At 45.5% G+C, this 20,204-nt stretch overlaps 2 protein-coding genes across 9 annotated transcripts; both read left to right on the top strand.

Annotated features, from left to right (window-relative positions):
- The first annotated feature begins 2,522 nt into the window (after nt 1-2,522).
- LOC123165855 (F-box protein SKIP31) lies at nt 2,523-6,339 on the top strand. Of its 2 annotated transcripts, none has more exons than XM_044583595.1 (8): nt 2,523-2,832; nt 2,907-3,229; nt 3,316-3,400; nt 3,811-3,921; nt 4,477-4,651; nt 4,728-4,852; nt 5,068-5,128; nt 5,727-6,339. In XM_044583595.1, the coding sequence occupies exons 1-8, from the start codon at nt 2,629-2,631 to the stop codon at nt 5,795-5,797; spliced, it is 1,155 nt and encodes a 384-aa protein (XP_044439530.1). In that variant the 5' UTR covers nt 2,523-2,628; the 3' UTR covers nt 5,798-6,339. The 2 variants fall into 2 exon arrangements, with proteins under 2 accessions (XP_044439530.1, XP_044439531.1); XM_044583596.1 differs by having other exon boundaries at nt 2,527-2,832; nt 2,910-3,229.
- Nucleotides 6,340-14,054: 7,715 nt separating this feature from the next.
- LOC123164392 (F-box/FBD/LRR-repeat protein At5g22660) lies at nt 14,055-20,043 on the top strand. 7 transcript variants are annotated; one of them, XM_044581841.1, is made up of 9 exons: nt 14,056-15,054; nt 16,083-16,166; nt 16,611-16,789; nt 16,899-17,027; nt 17,245-17,356; nt 18,152-18,419; nt 18,569-19,320; nt 19,405-19,557; nt 19,652-20,043. In XM_044581841.1, exons 4-9 carry the CDS (start codon nt 16,933-16,935, stop codon nt 19,829-19,831), a joined length of 1,560 nt encoding a protein of 519 aa, XP_044437776.1. In that variant the 5' UTR covers nt 14,056-15,054; nt 16,083-16,166; nt 16,611-16,789; nt 16,899-16,932; the 3' UTR covers nt 19,832-20,043. The 7 variants fall into 7 exon arrangements, with proteins under 7 accessions (XP_044437777.1, XP_044437776.1, XP_044437778.1 ...); XM_044581843.1 differs by having other exon boundaries at nt 16,611-16,798; nt 16,899-17,001; XM_044581839.1 differs by having other exon boundaries at nt 14,057-15,054; nt 16,611-16,798.
- The last annotated feature ends 161 nt before the right edge of the window (nt 20,044-20,204 follow it).

The raw sequence follows: 20,204 nt of genomic DNA, 5'->3' as shown, positions 1-20,204 counted from the left end.
CTCCTAATGATGTGATCCCGTTAATCAAATGACAACTCATGTCTATGGCCAGGAAACATAACCATCTTTGATTAACGAGCTAGTCTAGTAGAGGCATACTAGTGACACTCTGTTTGTCTATGTATTCACACATGTATCATGTTTCCGGTTAATACAATTCTAGCATGAATAATAAACATTTATCATGATATAAGGAAATAAATAATAACTTTATTATTGCCTCTAGGGCATATTTCCTTCACCAACAAACCAACCGGTCAGAAGCTTCCAGAAAAAGAACTCGCAAGTCACGACGTGAGCCATGCGCTCCTGTGGCCGAGGCTCACCGGGGAAGACGACGACGACACGAGGACGCCAGATCATCGGCCCGAGCGTGGAAGTATCTCCGTCCCTTTCACCAACCGGCCAGCTGGGATGCACGACGCGGGAAAGGGGGGACTCTCCTCCTCGTCGGCCTGCAACCCGGTGAGCGAGCCGTCGCCGTCGCCCACCGCGTCCGCACCCAACACGGTATGCCAAACGTGGCGCCCAACTTGTGGGGCTCCCTCGCTCACCGCTGCCTACTTAGCCAACAGCTCCGCGCCAGTGAAAGGCTGAATCAGAGCGGCAGTCATGATGAGGCCCCGATCAACATGTAATTTGGTGAAATGTCTCTGTGATCCAATGTCTTTGTTGAAGGGCAAGGAGTTGAGTGTGAGCCTGAGTGGATATCGGAGTATGCAAATTATGCATTACATTTTCCTCACTCAGCATGCTTTGAACAGTGACCTGGTTGTATGAGTGTAATTCAGGGAATTGGATGTCCAGAGGTGGTCCTTGCCAATTGTCTTCCCATTGTAAAATAGAGTTGCCTTGATGAGGACTGCAACTAGCCACCTCCTTGAACATAGGAATAAGTTTGAGATGGGAGAAATCACCTATTTGCAGCAAATTCTGTATACCACTCTTTGCAAGCAATAGCACGCGGTCGCATAGGCACACTCCGCCCTTGGTCCTCCCGGTAGTGTCGGGTTTCTTCCTTTCCCTTTCTTTTCATTTTTCCTATTTTCATCTGTTGTTATAATAGATTTTCTTTTTTCTTTTGCATTCTTTTCTGTTTTATTTTATTTATTATTGTTCGTTTGTTTTCCCTTGTTGCTACTTTTTCCTTTTTGTGTACTTTCCGTTTTAATTTTTTAATTTTTGTATGAGTAATGCACGTATATTATTTTATTTTGCGAATAGCATGTATATTGTTTTAGAGATACATTAACACTGTTTTTGCAACATGTTAATATTTCAGAAAATATAATCATATCTTTCAAGATACATATGAACATTTTTCACACATAAAAACACCTTTTTGAAAAGACATTAAATATTTTCCTACCGCTCTAAAAATGCTAAACAAAGCTCATTTTTTTCTTACATGTGCTAAAATTTTACTTTTTTTTCTCAAAATTGATCTGCATGTGTAAAACTAGTTTATATTTTGAAGGAGAAATTCCACTCATATAAAATAAATGTTCTTTTTATATCTTTATAACAATTTGTACAAAAACAATTGTACATAAAAGAGCTCCATATAGCTTGAAAAACTGTTCATATGTTTGAAAAAGAGTGTTCACATAATTAAAAAGTAAGTGCTCATGTATATGGAAAAAATATTAGTGTGTTTTACTCAAAAGAACAGAAAAAAGAAACAAAAAAAGTAAGGTAAAAAAGAGAACGAAAACGAAAGAAAAGAAAAATTACTGCAACCTCTTACATTTGTCTATGGTTTGCAAGAAAAATCGCGTCCGGCTCGCTCCGCGGATCGATATAGGACCGCGTTGGATGACTTTCACATTCCGGACAACGCGGTCTAGACAGTTGCGGGAGGTTTACGGGTCTATCTTGGAGAGGCCCTTACTCCCTTAGATGAGACCCGGGCGGTGTTCCACTGGAACTAAAAAAAATTAAGGAAATACATTCTAGGTTGACTTTATTTAGAACAATGGCATTGGACTTCTCGGCCCAATTTTTTGGCACCTTGATCGGATTTGTATTTTTTTCACAATCATGCGTTAAGTAACAAATTGACTGTTCTATTTGAGTCGGTCCGAGGTTTAGAAAAAATGATCTAGAAAAGTAAAATATAAAGTCCTTTTCTCCGTGAATTAGATGGTGCACACGTTTGATGTATTATCCCTAACACGATTATGACCCGTAACTCAGTGAGCTATAGTCGTCTCCTTTTTTTTAAAGAGTTCTTGTCAACTTACCACCAATGTTACCGGCAAAATACATTAACAGAAATGTTACCTATAAAAAGAACTTACCACCAATGTTTATGCAAAAAAAAAAACTTAGCGCCAACGTCACTCTTGTTGCAAAAAAAAAACAGTTTTTTTAGGCAAAAATAAATAAATCCGGAGTGACCATCGGCCCCAATCACACAATAGCGTCGAGCCCAATCAACCATTAATGCGAGCCCACATCCCCCTTGCGGCAAGCAGGTGTAGGAACTGGGCCCTTGTATGATTCAGCCCATCAAGCCGCGTTCTGGTGGCTCACGTGACGCATCGTCCAACCGCACCAATATCTCCAGGGTAAGGGAGGAGCGGCGATCCGTCGGTGGCGAGGTGGACGGCGAAGAGGAGGACGAGCATGGCCGACGGGAAGGACCTGGGCGCCGCGGCGGCCGCGGAACCCGACCACGATGAAGGGCAGCCGGATCTGGAAGAGGAAGGTGAGCTCGAAGCCGCCGCCGCCGGCGGCGGCGAGGAAGAAGAGGACGTCGACGTCGACGGCCTCGCTAGCTTCCTCGAATTCGAGATCCTCTCCGGATCCAGCGAGGAAGATCCTCTCGACGTAAGTGCGCTCGGTCTCTCTTTCCCTCCTAATTTCCTTATCGAATATTGTCGTGATTGGGGATTCGATTGCAGCAGCTGGAGGAGGGCGAGGAGGAGAAGGAGACGAGGGTGAATGATGAAGCGAAGAACGGTAAGAGGAAGCAAGATTCGCTGTCGGACGGAGACGGCAGCGGCAGCGAGGACGAGCATCAGAAGAGGGCGAGGAAGGAGAAGGGAAAAGGAAAGGTTTTGGCAGAGGGGCCGCCTCAGATTGACACGGGCATGTTCACCAACGTCCCCCCGGAGCTGTTCCTGCAGATCTTCAAGTTCCTCTCCTCGGAGGACCTCATCTCGTGTGCCCTTGTGTGCCGCTTCATGAACGCCGCCGCATCTGACGAGACCCTTTGGCGCCGCTTGTAAGCTAGTACTAGCTAAATATTGCCCTACTGTTCCAATTTGTGAATTTGGCTAACGTTTTTTCATCCCTTTCTGATTTTGCAAGGTATTGTATGAGGTGGGGCCTGTCCTCTAATGCTACCTCTAACGCGAAACTCAGGGAGTGCGCTTGGAAGAGCCTCTACATTCAGGTAGTCCCACCTTTTTTTCCATTAATACTTCTAGTTTGATCTCGTTGAAGCTGTGGGCATTGACGATCAAATCGCACAAATTAGTCTTGTTATAGTTTTTTTTTTGTTGAGCCTCCTAGCGAGCTCATCTCTCTCATATTAAGTGATGTGATGCTGGTTGAATCGTAAGTAAGTATAGAGAGGTATATGGTAATTTTTTTAAAGCTTCCAAGTTCATAAGCCATATCCATCTAGTTTAATGTGAACAGTCCATAGAATTTGAACTAGTACCTTTTTTCCAGAATAAGTGCATGTACACAAGCAGTTGAGTGTACAGAACTACTGTTCTGTTTTGATAAGAGCTAAATATTTCATTTTCACGTTGCAACATATGCATTTTCTAATGATGTTATTATTGTTCTTAACCCCAGCAAGATAGAGAAGATATGGTTGAATTCGTGAGATATACCCCTACAGAATTCAAAGAGTACTATATCCAGATGCAGGCTGCAAAAAGGAGTCAGGCACCCCTTCCCTCAGAAGTAATCACTGATTTATTGGCTTTATTATCTCTTTTTTCTGTGTAAATTTCACGAAACTACATGTTCAGTGTACAAACATTGGAGAGGAACGATTTCACTATGCTACATATATAATGGCTGTTTTTATCGCAAAAGTACAGATTTTATGGTGGACTGAAATTCTTCTGAACGTCCCTGATGTCCCAGGCCCATAAGCAAACCTCCTCAAAATGGTTTTCTCAATCTACTTGCTGAAGTTCTCATTTTCTTGAGTGGGCTGGCAATTTGGCACAACCATTTTGATGTGGGTACAAGAAAGGAAGTTAGGCCCCAAAAACCTGTCCTGCACAAGAAGCCGTGAAAGTTAGGGCGACAGGAAACCTGTAGTTCTGTGACAAAATGCCCCGTAAATCTGTAGTATATGAAAAAATTCCTTAAATATGTAGTTCCATCATAGTAGTTTGAATCTCTAGTTTTGCGAAATTTACTCTTCATCGATCTATCTTGCAGTCTCACATTCCAAAGAATTATCTTTTGTTGGCCTAAACTTAAACCTTTCTTGTCTGAATTTTAAAGGTTAACGACGACAAGATTGTTCTTGATAAGACAGTAGCTGATCAGGTGTCTAGTTGGAAAAGCCGCAGAGGCCTTACCGATGATGCAGTCAAGGGGCATTCTTGTTCTGGAAGTACTTGCTACTATAAGCAGATTGGTGATGCTTATATCTGTGAGAAGACTGGTCGTGTACATGGTATATTTATATTTCCTCACTCACTTGTCACATATAATTGTTCATGCCTGACAACGTTATTTTCTGCTGTTTTCAGTCTGCGATGATGCCTGTCGTGAATTTGTCTTGGACCAAGCTAGCGGGTTACTTGTCTGTACGATATCTGGGCACTGTTTTGAGCGATTTTTATGTCCTGATGACGAGTGGGACACTTGTGATGCTGTAAGTCCCAATGCATGGCATATCCTCTTTTATCCATAAAAACTTTGCAATGGCCATATATTGTAAGAATGTACCTGATATGGGTTTGAATGATCTTACCTGAGCGAATTCGTCTTTATAATCCTTAATTGATGATGCCAAAAGTTCATTATTTCTATTTGAATTTCTTTGTCTGATCCCGTACTTATCACAGCTTTACTTTTTGGCAATTTTAGGATCAGCAGCAAGGTGGCGTGACTGATGAAGCAGAGCCATTCATGGGATCTGGACGATTTGGTACTAATTCGAGTTTTATTTACTGAGAATATTCTTCCATCATGCATGTTGCGTTTTATTCTTAGAGCAAATTTAAATATTGTGGAGTTGCTATGTCAGATTATGAACGAAGTAGATTTGGGCATTTTTCATGTTACAGGGATGTCACACATCAAGCTGTCGATTTATAAATCGGACTAGTTACTTATTAGAAATATGAATGCGCGCTTCTGCTGCTATGGAGTGTTTGATCATGTTGCAGAAGGTGGTGTAGTTTTTTTTTTTAGGGGGAGAAGGTGGTGTAGTTGCTAGGTGATATTTGGTTATCTAAAATGTGCATACCCAAGTAGGCCGGCCATGGCCAAAGAATAGCACTATGGAAGTGAAAGAGTTGCAATTCCTTTATCCTATATATTACTCCCTCTGTAAAGAAATATAAGACGTTTATATTTCTTTACAGAGGGAGTACTATTGCTATATAACCTACTAATGCTGGTACTCTGGTAGTGTGGTAGATAGTCCTCTATTGTAAATGAAAATTCATTGTTTGTGTTTGATAAGGTTGTTGATTCGTTACAGTGCTTTGAGTTACTGATCCATGTTTTGCTTCTGTGAACAGCACGAGCTTATCAGTTGGGCTACAGCTGTGCCGACGAGAAGGAACTTGAGCACGCTTTGCGGTTCTGCTGATATTCTCCCGGGGATTTGATCCTTCAGACCTTCACTCCTCGTGCTCGCTACACGAGAGCAAGTTTTTGGTTGGCAAGGGAAATAAGCTGCAGGAAGCTCTATACTATACGCTTTACTTGATCTCGACCTCCGTGGATATGCCTATGAATGCAAAATCAGCAGAAATGCTGGTATGCTTTTCGATCAGTCGAGGGAGCTAATATGCTGTTGTATAGTTTCCTAAATTATGAGCGATGTATCCTAGTAATAAAATAAATGCCTGACCACTTGTAATCCCCACAACAGTGCCTATTTGTGGCACTGTAACCTATTCACTGAAGTGGTCGAGGCATGTACTTCCTCCGTTCCCAAATATAAGTCTTTCTAGAGATTCAACAAGTGACTACATACGAAGCAAAATGAGTGAATCTACACTCTAAAATATGTCTACATACATTCGTATGTTGTAGTTCATTTGAAATGTCTAAAAAGACTTATATTTAGGAACGGAGGGAGTATGAGGTTGCTGTTTTTTTAGCATATACAGATCAGCAAGTTTTTCACCTTCTGGTTTATCTTTCTGTTCTATGTTTGGTGTGTACCACCGTACTGGCGTAACAATGGATTGGATGGCGTGCTGGTAGGTTTGTTGATCGCTGCAGCTGGATGGAGCTAGCTAAGCTCCATCCAAAGTGTTTTTTTTTTTGGTAACGATCGTGTGTCATAGAGGCACACGAGTAGATGGTGGGCCAAAAGAAAACCAGCAGGCTTAGGTTAGGCTTTTGAATGCATTCTCTATCCAATTTTATCGGGAAAAGCTTCCCCTCGTCTGGCTGATTACAGCTTGTGCATCAACCGTTTGGGCTGTTTGACGCGTGTCCCCGTGAGCCACGCATCTTGTTGCTGAATCTTATCCCCTCATGCCTTCATTACCAGGAAATCTCAGCAAGCGCCATCAACCTTTCGTCCTTCACTCTCTCCCTCCCAACTCCCATCTAGCACCGTCGGAGAACGCAACCGCCAGCCCCTTTCTCCTTTCCTCCTCTCTCCTTAACTCTCTCTCTCTCCCAGCTAAGCTCCCATGGCACTCCGCCGCCAGCCCCTTTCTCCTTCCCACCTCTCTCCTTACCCCTTTCTCTCTCTCTCTCAACAAATGAGCTCTCACGGCGCTCTCTTCTCGGGTGCTTTTCTGCAAAAAGAGCTATGTTGCGGAATATATCTGCAACAAGAGTTATGTTGCGAAAATTTTATAAAAAAAGTTTTGCAACAAAGCCTCTGTTACAAAAAATATTCTACAACAAGACCTATGTTGCGAAAAAAATTGCAACAACATCTCTGTCGCAAAACTTTTCTGCAACTGGACTATTGTTACAAAAACAAATTCTGCAACAAGACTTGTGTTGCAATGATGGAGGCGCCGCTCATCCGCTCGATGCGCTAGATCTGACGGCTCACGGCCGGCTGATCTTTACCACGGCCCAAAAGAAAAAGATATTGCGTGTGATGATCTTAAGTCCTGTCACGTCCAGCGAAGGAATAACCCGCGTTTCGCTCATCCAACTTTTCCGTCATTCGTCCGTCGTGCTGTTTTGTGTTTTGGCCCCTCGTAAAAGTGGCATATAAAAAAAACGAGACCAACTCAAGGGCTAACCCTTGTTGGCATTTTTTTATAGGAGAAACTCCGCGAGCACTGCGCGTCCGAGTTGGGACTCGAACTTGGGTGGGCTGGCAGCAACCCCAGCTACCCAGCCAACGAGTCGACGCCACGTCCTAAAAAAAAGTGGCATATCAACCCGCAATTTTAGATGGGAATGGACCGACCCGGACCTGGCCTTAGACCTGGCACTGTGGCCCCAAGGCCAATATGTGAGGCCATGGTTCGGCCCATTTCATCATAAATTTATGGCCTCACTGGCCCCCGTTGGGTACATGAGTCCGACCCAAAATTCAGCGAAGTAACACTTAGAAATCTGTTTTTACAAATAAATAGCTGGGCAGGCCAGCCCAATGGATGATCAAAAAAGTATTTGAACCATAGTAGTCCAATACTACCAGGCATTAATCAATACGAAGTTATTTTGAATAGATATACGGTGTTGGATGTGAGGTGTGTAGGTCCTGTCTTGTCTTCCCGTGAATTAGGCTGCAGTAGGCTGGGCATTCAGACTGCAAACACTAAATACCTAGTGCATTCATACAAGCTAAGCATAGAAATAATCTCTCGTGCATTTTATAAAGAAAAAGCTTATGCATTCAGCTGGCTGCTCACGGATTGGACTAAAGTTTCTTTAGACACGGTGGGCCACGGGCACACTTCTACCCCAACATACCCCTCACGGATTGGAGTAGCTCGGTCGATGAACGCACAAATAACTTCACAGTACGTCTCTATAGTTTTTTTTTAGGTGAAACTAGGGACTTTATTCAAAGTTCAGCAGAGAAGGAATACAAATGATATCCGGTAGGATCCCTAGCCACATGTGGCGCCCCGACGGGAGCGACGACGCTGCCTTTGCCAAAGCATGCGCCTCAACGTTCGACTCCCTACTCTCAAAACAGAAACTAATCTTAACAAAATCCTTCATCCTATCATTAATCTCTCTAAGCAGAAAAGCATACGAGGAACTAGAGCCTCGCTTGATATCTGTAACGACTTGCATGCAATCCGATGCAACTATCGCATGTGATATATTGAGGTCCCTTGCCAAAGCCAGAGCTTCATTGCATGCGTGGGCTTCTAAACTTGGTGCATCGACCAGTCCATCAATAACAATTGCCGAGGCGCCCAAATAATTGCCAAGACTATCTCTGCAAACTGCCGCTGCCGCCCCTGTGGTTCCTCGACGAGATATAGCGCCGTCCACATTAACCTTCACACACACCTCATCGTGCGGTGGCCGCCATCTTCCTGGCATCCGCTGGACAGCCGGACTTGTAATCGTTCTTCCAAGATTTGCCACTTCAAGTTCATCAAGGTATCGATTAACAAAACAGAAAGTTGAAAGCGGACTTTGAAACTCATTGTCATGGATAGCTTTCCGCCGCGCCCACCATATAGCCCACATCATAACTAGGATCTTGGCTAGATCATGTTGGTTTGTGGTTTCAAACAGCCAGAAGATCCATAGCCTCGCATCCTCAGTTCTGTTGGATAACATATGCTCAAGGACATCTTCATCACTCAGAGCCCAAACACATCTGGCCATGCGACAATCGAACAAAGAATGCCGCCAAGAGTCCACTTCTTCATTGCATATTGAACATGCTGGTGAGTTCACCATCTTCCTGCTATGGCGCACCGTCCCCGTTGGCAATGACATCTGGGCCAATCTCCAAACAAATACTCTGACCTTTGACGGGATTTTCACTTTCCAAATCTTTGTCCATGATCTCCTCTCTACCTCCTTGTTGGAGTTGCTTGCGCGATGTTCAAGCCACTCCTCTCGCTGATGTTTTATGCCTGAAATCATCTTGTAAGCAGACCGAACAGAAAAAACTCCCCTCTTGTCATAGTGCCAAGCCCAAAAATCTTGCTGCACTCGAAAGCTAAGTGGGATACTCATAATGACATCAACATCAGGCTTCACAAAGTGCTGCATAAGAACTGGCCTGTTCCATGTCCGTGATGTTGGGTCGATAAGCTCCGAGACAGTTTGAGGAGGATCAGTGGAAATCGAACACATAGGTTTTAACATGTAGTCCCTCGGCAACCAATTCTCGTGGAAAATACTAGTGTTCTCCCCCGAGCCGATCCTCTTTATTAGGCCCAAAGCTAGCACATCTCGCCCTTCTAACAATGATCGCCATACCTGGGAGGGATGAGCTCCCAAGGTCGCATCAAGAATGGATCCATCCGGGAAGTATCTCGCCTTCAGTACTCTAGCACTCAGAGAATTTGGATCTTGAAGAATCCTCCACACCTGGCGTGCCAGCAGTGCAAGATTAAAGAGCTCAATATCACGAAAGCCCATTCCTCCCATGAATTTTGGTTTGCACATTGTTTCCTATGATACCCAAGCCGGCTTCCTCTGTCCTTGCTTGCTGCCCCACCAGAACTTCCTAAGCTGATTGTTTATATGCTCGCATAGACCGCGTGGTAACTTGAAGCACGACATAGAATACGTTGGTATTGCTTGTGCGACCGATTTAATAAGGACTTCCTTCCCCCCCGCAGACAAGCACTTCTCCATCCAACCTTGAACATGTTTCCAGATTCTGTCCTTGAGATATTTAAAGCACCCTTCCTTGGCTCTACCAACATCACTTGGTAAGCCCAAGTATTTGTCCGTCAATGCCTCATTATGAACATCTAGCACGGTCTTAACTTCCATACGGATAGCCTCAGAAACTCCCTTACTAAAATAAATAGATGACTTATCCATATTTACTCGTTGTCCTGAAGCATCACAATATACTTTCAGCAGCTCATTCACCTTGGCAGCACTTCCCGTGGTTGCTTCAAAAAACAATAGGCTATCATCGGCAAACAATAAATGATTTACAGCAGGTGCAGAAGCCGCTACTGACAGGCCCCTCACGCAACCTCCGTGGGCTTTCAACAAGCATGAAAGTCCTTCTGCCGCCAAGAGAAATAGATATGGGGATATTGGGTCCCCCTGACGAACTCCCCGGGAGGGCCTGAAATCATCTAACCTTCCACCATTAAACAGAACGGAGAAAGAAACTGACGAAACGCACCTCATGACCGTTTCCGTGAACGCTGGACTGATACCCAGTTTGAGCATTACAGCTTTAAGATAAGGCCATTCTAGCCTGTCGTACGCCTTCATCATATCAAGCTTCAGCGCACAAAACCGATTGTACTTGATCTTCCGTGATTTCATGTAGTGCAGGCACTCGTATGCCGTTATGAAGTTGTCAGTTATTAGACGGCCAGGAACGAAAGCGGATTGCTCTTCGGAGATCACCTCGGGGAGGATTACTTTCAGCCTATTGGCTAAGACCTTTGACGCTATCTTGTAGATGACGTTGCAAAGACTTATAGGCCGAAATTGTCCTAGAAGTTTCGGACTTGCAATCTTGGGAATTAGAACGATGAACGTATTGTTAATATCCTCCGGTGAGTCCTCTCCATTCAGCACCCTCTTGATCAAGCCTGTTATCTCATCTCCACAAAGCTCCCAGTGCCTTTGGAAAAAATGTGCAGGGAAACCGTCAGGACCGGGAGCCTTGGTCGGGAACATCTAAAAAAGTGTCTCCTTTATCTCCTCATTCATATAAGGTGCATTGAGCTTATTGTTCATATCTCCATTAACTCTCACAGGGATGTGAGATAGCACCTCCTCCATGCCAATTGTACCTTCCGATGTATATAGATTCTTATAAAAATCCGTAGCCATCCCTGCCATTTCCTCCGGATCTGAGCTCATCGAGCCATCCAGTCGCTGGAGCTGAACTATTCTGTTCCTTGCCCTCCTTGCACTTGCTTTTTTCTGAAAATATTGCGTGTTGTTATCTCCGTGCGAAAGCCATGTTATACGTGAACGCTGTCTCATCATGATCTCTTCTCGGTATGACAGCTCCACCATCCTATCTTGGACTTCCTTCTCCTCAATGCTTGGCCCGATCCGGTCCGGTGCAGCTCTCAAGGCTGCAAGCTTCGTCCGAAGCTCCCTCATCTCTTGGCGAACAGACCCAAAGGTCCTGCGCCCCCAATGTTTCAGTTGATTTGCCACCGCATTAAGCTTTGCCGAGAGCATAGTAGTTGTGGTAGCTGGCTGCTGCTCCGTCCACATTTGCTCAATCTGAGTTTTAAAGCTCGGCTCCCTCTCCCACATGCATTCATATCTGAAGGGTTTCCTCAAAACCAGTCGTACCTCGCTTGTGTCAAGCTCGGTGCTCAACAAAATAGGGCTATGATCTGACTTCGCCGCCGTCAAGTGCTCCAACGTTGCAAACGGGAACATTGCTGACCATGTAGGGCTTGCCAAAGCTCGATCCAGCCGAACACGGCAATAATCACCTCCCACAATCCGTTTCTCAAAAGTCCAATCTAGTCCCTTATATCCTAGATCTGCTAGCTCACACACATCAACCGCTTCTCTAAAGCCAGCAATCTGAGCAGCATCTCGCTCGTTTGGACCAAATTGCTCCTCCGGCCTTAAGATCTCATTGAAGTCGCCAATGCAAACCCAAGGCAGTGAGCTCTCACCACGTAGAATTTTCATAGTGTCCCATGTTTTATATCGTAAACTCCTATTAGCAGCCCCATAGAAGCATGAGAGCCTCCAAGGATCTTTCCCTGGTTCTGTCACCACCGAGTCGATGTGATACTGCGAGAAAGTTTTTATTTCAACATTGACATTATTCTTCCAGTACAAGCATAAACCTCCACTCCTACCACTACTACCTACTCCAAAGCTACTATCAAAACCTAGTCTACCCACCAAGCCTTCCACCCGGTACTTTGCAATTTGCGTCTCCACAATACATAGCACCATCGGCGCACACGCCTCCACAAGATCGTGGAGCTCACGAACCGTCGCGGGGTCACCAATTCCACGACAGTTCCAACATAAGGTCTTCATTGGGCTCGGCGGTCCTCCTCGCGGGAGGCCGCCATTGCAACATCCATGTCATCCGTCTCCTTCCCTTCGTCCTGCTTCCTCCTCTTGATCACTTGGATCTTCTCCGGAGTAGACACCGTCTTATTTACTTCTGACGTAGATCCTTCAATCATAAGCACACTCCCCGCCACCCTACCGACAAGATGAGGCACCGGCTGACCCCTGATCATGAGTGTGCCATCTGCAGCAACCAGTCGCTTGCGTGCCCCTTTCTCCTCTCCTTCATTCCCTGCCTGGTCCCTCACTTCCACCCCTGTGCTAGCCATGCCATCCTCCCGTCCTGCTGTCGGCCCTCCCCTACCTCCTGCTCCTCCCGTACCTCTCCCGCCTCTGCCTCCTCTTTCACCTCTTCCCCCCGTCCGTCCACGCCCCCCCCGTCATCACCAGCCCTACCGTTCCAAGGGCGATCTGTTGGATTCTCAGCATCCCATAACAGCCAATCACCCCACTCAAAGGTCCTTGGATCATGAACTCCATCACCACACTCCTCGGCCAAGTGACCCACCCGGCCACACGCAAAGCAAAAATCAGGTAGTTTCTCATAGTAGACGCTAAACTTCTTGTGTTCTTTCAGCGTAATAGGCACAAAACGGACCAGGGGTGTATTGACATCAAGAAACACCCGTGCCCGCAAAGTGCTCGCGGGGTTTATCCTTCCCTCGTTGACAATAACATTAAACGGCGGCTCCCCAATCTTCGCTGCCACTCTTTCTGCAAGCTCCTTCCTTCTCGTTAGCCCATCCAGCAGTCCTTTAACTCGAGCCCATACTGGAAACTTGTTCAATCTGTACTTTGTGACATCTGAAAAGCCATCATACTCCTGCAGCACCACCGGAGCCCTCCTAAACAGCCATGGCCCTCCTTCCATGATCTTCTTCCAATCACCTAAGCAATGGCACTGAACGAGAAAAAGGTTTGGTCCCTTAACATTGAAAGTGACCCCCTGGGCTGCCATCCATGCATTCCTCATCTGAGTCTATAGAGCCCCATGGCTAAACGGCTTCGTGGTATGCACACGAAACAGAGCCAGCCAGCGTACATCTTTCACCAGATCCTCTACCTCCTCCGAGAAATCGAGATCCTGTTCCTCCTCTCCGTGCAGCCTCATGCCAGCAAATTGATCCTCCAGGTCAGGTTGGGGTCCTAAGAACTCGCCAACAACTTCCTCCTCCTGTTCCGATCTACCTCCTCCCCCCAAGCCACCTCCCGGCCTGCTCCTGTCCTCCATGCTCCTCCCACCTCGCGCCACCCTTCCTGTCTCTCCCCCGATCGCCTTGCCATCGATTCCAGATCCCATCTCTCCCCTTTGATCGCCATCTAACCCTAGCCCCTTCTCTATCCTCCCTTCAGCCTCATTCATCTTCGGATCAGCCATGCAGATCACTCCGCACAGTCGCAGGTGGTAGCCCTCGTTGGCCCGATCGAGTCGACCGGACACTGGCGAGGTTTGTCGTAGACTCTGGCTAGATCGCCAGAGGAGAAGGTGGAACCCTAAGAAACCCTAGGGGAAGCGCCAATATAATCATGCAGACTGTCTCTATAGTATCTACTGCCAGTATATAAATGGGTCGACCCGTGTGACCCATCGGGCTCCACTGGCTCGTATATCATCTAGGGCCAACCCACTTGACCATTGGCCCTGACTTTTTGTACCGGGTCAGTGACCCAGCGGGTCGACCCGGCCCATTCCCATCTTGACCCGCAGTATTGGCCCCGTCGTCGCCCGTGCTCCCGACCCCCATCTCTCGCTCCCTCTCCCGACCCAGCTCTTTTGTCTCGCGCAAACTAGGGTTGAGCGCCGCCGCCGTCTTCCTGGTCGACGGCGAGCTCCCGCCTGTCCGCCGGCCGCACCCATCCCCGCCTCCCTATATCTCCACGGGAACTCGACCCCATCGCCCTCTCCCTCCGCGGGAGCTCAGCCACAACGACCGGCCGTCGCAGGACACTGGTCCTATCCCATGCCGCCGCCTGGACGCCGCGCTGGAGGCTCTCGCGGCCGCCGGGAGCCGGGACGCGTTCCTCCACAACGCCGTGATCCGGGGCTTCGCTGACTCGGGCCTCCCGGGCAGCGCTCTGTCCGCCTACCGCTCCATGCTGGCCGCCGTCGCGCGCCTGACCGCTTCACCTTCCCCGTCCTCCTCAAGTGCTGCGCGCGCCCAGGCTCCTCGACGATGGCCGCGCCGCCGAGTACCAGGCTCGGCATAACTGTCTGATCACGTTCTACGCCAGGCTGAACGCTGTCTCAGCATTGTCGGGGACGCTGAGAGGGTGTTCGACGGAATGCCGGCCAGGGGCATCGTCACGTGGAACTCGATCGTGGACGGATACGTGTCCACCAGGGCACTAGGCTCTCGCGCCGCTGGCCTGCTTCAGGAGATGCACGAGGTGCGGCATGACAGAGTCGGGATTATCCACCACTCTTGCCGTTTGCTTCCTGAAATAGGCGTTGATGGAAGGGCATGGGCTTGGAGGAAGACGCCAAGGTTGGCACCTCTCTTCTTGACATGTACTGCAAGTGTGGTGCCATTGCTTCTGACGAAGGTGGCCGCGATGATTGAGGAGGTAGAGGGGATGCTCGGCATGCCAATGGAGCATCTCTGATGCGCTCCTTGAGCTGGATCATTGTCTGCACAGAGACATCCGCTCCAAGCTCAAGATGCTCGTCAGCTACGTCGACAACCTCCCTCTAGGGTAAAGGATGCCATTTCCGATTTTATCCGTTCCGATCTTTATGGTACTTCCAACACTTGTGTTCTTAGATTTTTTGGATGAAACAACATGGTACCGCAAGTGATGTGGGAGTTTGATGACTTAGTGGGGATTCTCATTTGTCAAGCCTAAGTAACAGGCCATTAGTGCGATGTACTAGACAATTTATGATAGTGGATAGTTCACTCTGGATTACTCCTATTTGTCCATTGTCGAACTCATCCTTTCAAAGTACAATCAGTAGAAGTTTGTCTCTGTTTTTCCTTTACCGCTGAACTTTATTTTCTAGATACTTTTTTCTCTGTCTTGACTTAGGATCCTTATGATGCATTCAAAAATATTCCATCAGTGAGATGATATTTTTAGCGAAAACATGTATGAGACAAAGAGTAGGGTTGAGAAGCTTGAGAAATTGTATGCAAACATGGCCTTGCAAAAAGAACCGAAGGTGTGCTTTGCCGCTTTCTATGGCAAATTGAAATATATCTTTCTTGAGTGAAGTCTATAGTATTTTTTGTTACTGAACCATAGATGTTATGTTTATTGTAAAAATAATTTAACCAGTTCACATTTTGTGAGTAACCAAAGTCTCAAGAAACCTAAATTTGTAATCTTTAAATGAACTGGTTAGACTGTTATGAAACGTTGCCCAAGAGTGTGACTATATATGCTTTTCAGATGCTGTGGTTGACAGGAACTGCTTCTCTTCTATAGCCGCAGTGTAGAAAGAGGGAACCCAGGAACCCCATGCCGACAGGAGTTATGTCTTCCCCACATCAAAATCCTTTTGGTTACTGTTAGTTGTGTGAGAAGTGTTTCAAATCCTGTCAGTTAGTTCCAGCAGCATGATTGTTTCTAACTCATGGTCTGTAAATTGTGGGACTATTGTTTATTTTTGTGACTTGGTAGTATACAATTGGAATGTGAGTCTAGATCAGGGACTGCCCCTTGACTGCATCATCCGTAAGGCCGGAGAATTCAGACTGCCTTTTTTTTCTTCTTATCTGCAGGTGAAGAAGTCCGGCAAGAATGAGAAGGCCGACATGTCAGAGTTCACAGCGCAGTTGGATTCCATTGGGTTTAAGATAGTCGAGGTCACTGTGGATGGCAACTGCTTCCTCAGATTTTGTTCAAATACTCATCATCTTGACAAAATAGGGGGATTTTGTAGCTATCTTTGTTTCACTGTAACCATTACATGATTCAAGAATCTTCTTTTCTAAACAATTGTCCATGGAGATAATCATGAGTGTAATCAAATGCAATGTTTCCACTCTCTATTTCTACTTTTAGTGTTTTGGAAGACCCTAAGTGGTCGTAGCAAGTCATTTTATAGGGGCATGTATCGGTCAAAAAGTAAAAGAGTAGTAGTAACTAAATTGTTGTAGGGTTTAACCTTCAAATTTTAAGATGGAAACCCTAAGGAAAAGTCTATTTTGGTGCCTCAACTATTATTGTCTCAGTTTAATTTGCACCGCAGACTCCAAAACCATCTAATGTGCACTCTCAGATATGAACCCTTTCTGATTATATCTCAGGGAAGTATTTGTGCATGGTGGAGAAAGAATATTTGCCAGAGGTTTCCATTTTCCCCCAATATCTAATATGTGGGGCCTACTGCTCAGTGGAGAAAGAATATTTGCCAGCTATCTCGCCAAGTAACGCTCGTGAAGCCAAATTTGGAACATCCCCATTCTAAGGAAAAGGCGACAAACTAGTGTGTACTGTAAGCAATAAACTTTGTAATTTTGCGCTGAGCAATAGTTGTCATTGGCGTTACAACCTTGCTATATAATAGTCACATCCATCTCCTTCTGCGACACCAGTCCGGAAGGAAGCCATACTTCAAACCTGGTCACCATGGAGTTGGTCTTCGATGGAGGAGGTGCTGGCGGTGCCAACAACTGGAGGTCCCAAATCAGGGAAGAGGTTCGCGTGTCTCGTGTCTCAGTACTGTGAGCAGACTCTATCCCCCCCGGCGTGCGTTTCGTTTGATTTGCTAGTTGTTTGCTATTTCTGTAATTATAGATAATAGATGTATGTGGATGTGATGGGTTGCTTATTCGGCTCATATCATATATATTATTACACTATTTTGAGTGTTACTGTTCTAACTTGAAAGTGCACGAGATGTATCACATATCTCATTACTTTTTAATGTTATCTATACAGATCAGAGGCTCTGATGCAAGCACTGTCACCAGACAAGCCCGAGACATTGACTGATCTTCTGAATGTTGCTGTCAGATTAGAGAGTCTAATTTTCGGAGTAGCTGTTAGCGAGGTATATTCCATTTCTGTCATATTTCATTGACTTTTTACGGATCTTGATATGCTGATTGGTATGTTTAAGCTTAGAACAGGAGTGCTTCGGGCTACTAGTCTATCGAAGTCTCAAGCTCACCAGCTTATCATATGATCTGGGCTTCGCAGCTTATCCAGGGAAATCTCGGATATCAATAGAGTATTTACGTAATAACCTAGGGTATAACTACCACGAACCAATGGTGATGAGGCATTCTCAGCCTAGTTGGCGGCCTTGGTCTGGGAAGGTCCTGAGGGACACCACACTTGATTAATATTGATGGTTGTGGCAATAATGGAACAACTGCACCTTCAGTGGTTGTTCCCAGCCATTCATCCTCCAGTGCAGACTATCAACGACAATGCCCAGGCATGGAGCAGACTGGGGGTGAAAGGGGTGTGCACAGTCCTCCCTGGGGTTTAGTGTGTGCGTGCTACTGCTTGGACGAGCGATCATATGTGCATTTGTGTGCGCTGATTGTTCTTTATCAACCCTACATAGCAATGAAACGATACACAAGCCTTTTGCATTTATACGAAAAATATTTTGAGTACTCGTTGTAAGTACAGCTCATTCTTCAGTCAACTTTCATTCCATTATGTCTTGTGAATCATAGTATTTAGTATGTTTGCTGCATACCTCGTGAATACTGGTACTGTATTTCACAGGATGGAGGAAGGTTTATTTCTTTTAATGTTCTTTTCCCTTGAGCTTTAGAAGGAATGTCTATTTAAACTTCAAGCTAAAAGATTTGGTGTGTGTTTTTATTCTCAGGTTGATTATAAGTATAAGCTGTATACGAGATTGGATCATTTAGAGGGCATATCATCAGATAATCATTTAGAGGACATTTCATCAGATGATCATTTTGAGGACATCTCATCGGATGATCATTTTGAGGAAATTTCATCAGATTATCAAATGCTTGAACCCTCAACTGCGACACTTCTGCGAGGAATTTTTAGTGATCCACAGAGTCAAAGCATTCAGGTACAGAGCAACCTCCACAGGGTGCTATCTGGTGGTAACACAAAAGCAACAGGTATGCCCCTTCATGATTTTAGCTGTCATTAGGTCCTTCAAATGCATTTTAAAAAGGATATTTGTTTCTTGGAGTTGCATGTCGCATCATTCATGCAGCTAATAGCAAACTTGTGATTCACGTCTAATCTACCCTTTTGTTTGATCAAGCGCCTATAGGAAATGAAGAGAAGCCTTGCTGTGATGACAATGATAGGATTAGCGTCCTTCATGAGAGCATACTCCATTGTATCATGTCCTTCATGCCAGCACAGGACGTCGTACGCACAAGCATGCTATTCCGAAGATCACCCCCATTATGGACTTCAGCGCCATGCCTTGATATCGATATTGATCACTTTGATATGGACAGAGTAAAGTTCAACAAGTTTGCAAAAAGTTTGTTTGAGGGGCGGGGTAATGCTAATACATTGGACAAACTCCGCCTTCACTCTTTTGCCATTGATGCAGCCAAGTATTGGATCGGTGATGCTATCAGACTTCATAAAGTTAAATCGATTGATTTCACTGAAAATACAAGATGGGAAGCTTTTTACTTAGATCCTGAAGCTATCAGCTTTAGCTCTAAATATCTGCAAACTGTGAAGCTCACTAATGTTATAATAGTCACATCTGTCTTTGATCAGCTCAGCCGTGAATGCGAATCTTTGGAAAATCTGCAGTTGGCAGACAGCACTCTTTGTTCTCCTGAGATTTCATCAAGTTCATTGAAGACTCTGGAAATAATAAACTGCTTAGTTTTGAATCATCTTCTGATTCGTACTGGCAAGCTGGTCTCGCTATGCTTCAAGGACACTCGATGCGGGTGCACTCCAAAATACATAGTTCGAACTACATCAGCAGTAATCCTATGTGATCTTTCAAACGCCAAGAGCATAGAACTGCCAACACCAGTGAGACATGTATGGGTCCTTCTTAATTTTTGTACATGTCTGAAATATTTGTTTCTTTAGAATCTGTTCTTATTTTGTTTGACATATGTGAAGGTTGCGTTCGATAGAATGACTCCAGGGTGCCCAATGTTCATCAGTCTGACAAGTCTCATTCTTGGTGAATGGTGTCTTTCCAACAAATTTGCTCCTCTAGCTTGCTTCCTCAAGCACTCTCCTATGCTTGAGAATCTTGATCTGAAGCTCAAGGTGGTTGAAGACACTCAGTGTTTCTCCTTGTCTATTTTCTTAGCTGAAGACAGGAATTCCTATTAACATGTTCCACTCTTATATAAAATTTCAGTTTGACTGTGAAGCGCAAAAGCAGCCGCTTCAAATGGCTGAGGGAATATTATTCCAAGCCAAAAGCCTTAAGAAGGTAACGATCCACTGCGCCGAAGAGGAGGACAGGCTTCCCGTGTTGAAGGCTATACTGCTTGCCAATGCAAGATGTGTCAAGCACATCGATGTCAAGACGTACTAGGATGCTACGCCAAGCGTTCTTCTGCATATGGAATGCATCTTTGCATAGCGCTTTCGCTGTGTGACATGTGTGAGACCCGATGTAGCTAGAGATTTGGTTGTTGAATGTTGTGTTACATGGACCTGTAAACATTTACCGCTGTGCGACTTGTGGGAAACTTGCTTGCTACCAGTTATCTAAGTTGATTGATGAACATTACAGCTCATATGATATGTTCCTTTTGTTTTTGTGTTGGGGGAGATTTATTATGTTAGCTGAACTGCAGGGTTGCAGGGCGTTCGTGTTGCAGTTGGAGGAATGTGGTTAAGCCAAACCTGTGCTGGCTGTGCATCAGGTAGATGCTTTCCTACAGTTGCCAACCGCCATGATCGCC

This window comes from Triticum aestivum, chromosome 7D (assembly GCF_018294505.1).
Source record: "Triticum aestivum cultivar Chinese Spring chromosome 7D, IWGSC CS RefSeq v2.1, whole genome shotgun sequence".
Classification (NCBI taxonomy): Eukaryota; Viridiplantae; Streptophyta; class Magnoliopsida; order Poales; family Poaceae; genus Triticum; species Triticum aestivum.
This window is presented reverse-complemented; position numbering and strand designations above follow the sequence as displayed.

What these genes read in the sequence shown, in the direction of transcription:
- LOC123165855 (XM_044583595.1), top strand. Translation starts at nt 2,629, where the DNA reads ATGGCCGACGGGAAGGACCTGGGCGCCGCGGCGGCCGCGGAACCCGAC. An exon ending in GCGAGGAAGATCCTCTCGAC is followed by an intron (nt 2,833 to 2,906) that starts GTAAGTGCGCTC and finishes ATTCGATTGCAG; the next exon opens with CAGCTGGAGGAGGGCGAGGA. An exon ending in AGGCACCCCTTCCCTCAGAA is followed by an intron (nt 3,922 to 4,476) that starts GTAATCACTGAT and finishes TGAATTTTAAAG; the next exon opens with GTTAACGACGACAAGATTGT.
- LOC123164392 (XM_044581841.1), top strand. Translation starts at nt 16,933, where the DNA reads ATGGAGTTGGTCTTCGATGGAGGAGGTGCTGGCGGTGCCAACAACTGG. An exon ending in GTGTCTCGTGTCTCAGTACT is followed by an intron (nt 17,028 to 17,244) that starts GTGAGCAGACTC and finishes TTATCTATACAG; the next exon opens with ATCAGAGGCTCTGATGCAAG. An exon ending in TGCCAACACCAGTGAGACAT is followed by an intron (nt 19,321 to 19,404) that starts GTATGGGTCCTT and finishes ACATATGTGAAG; the next exon opens with GTTGCGTTCGATAGAATGAC.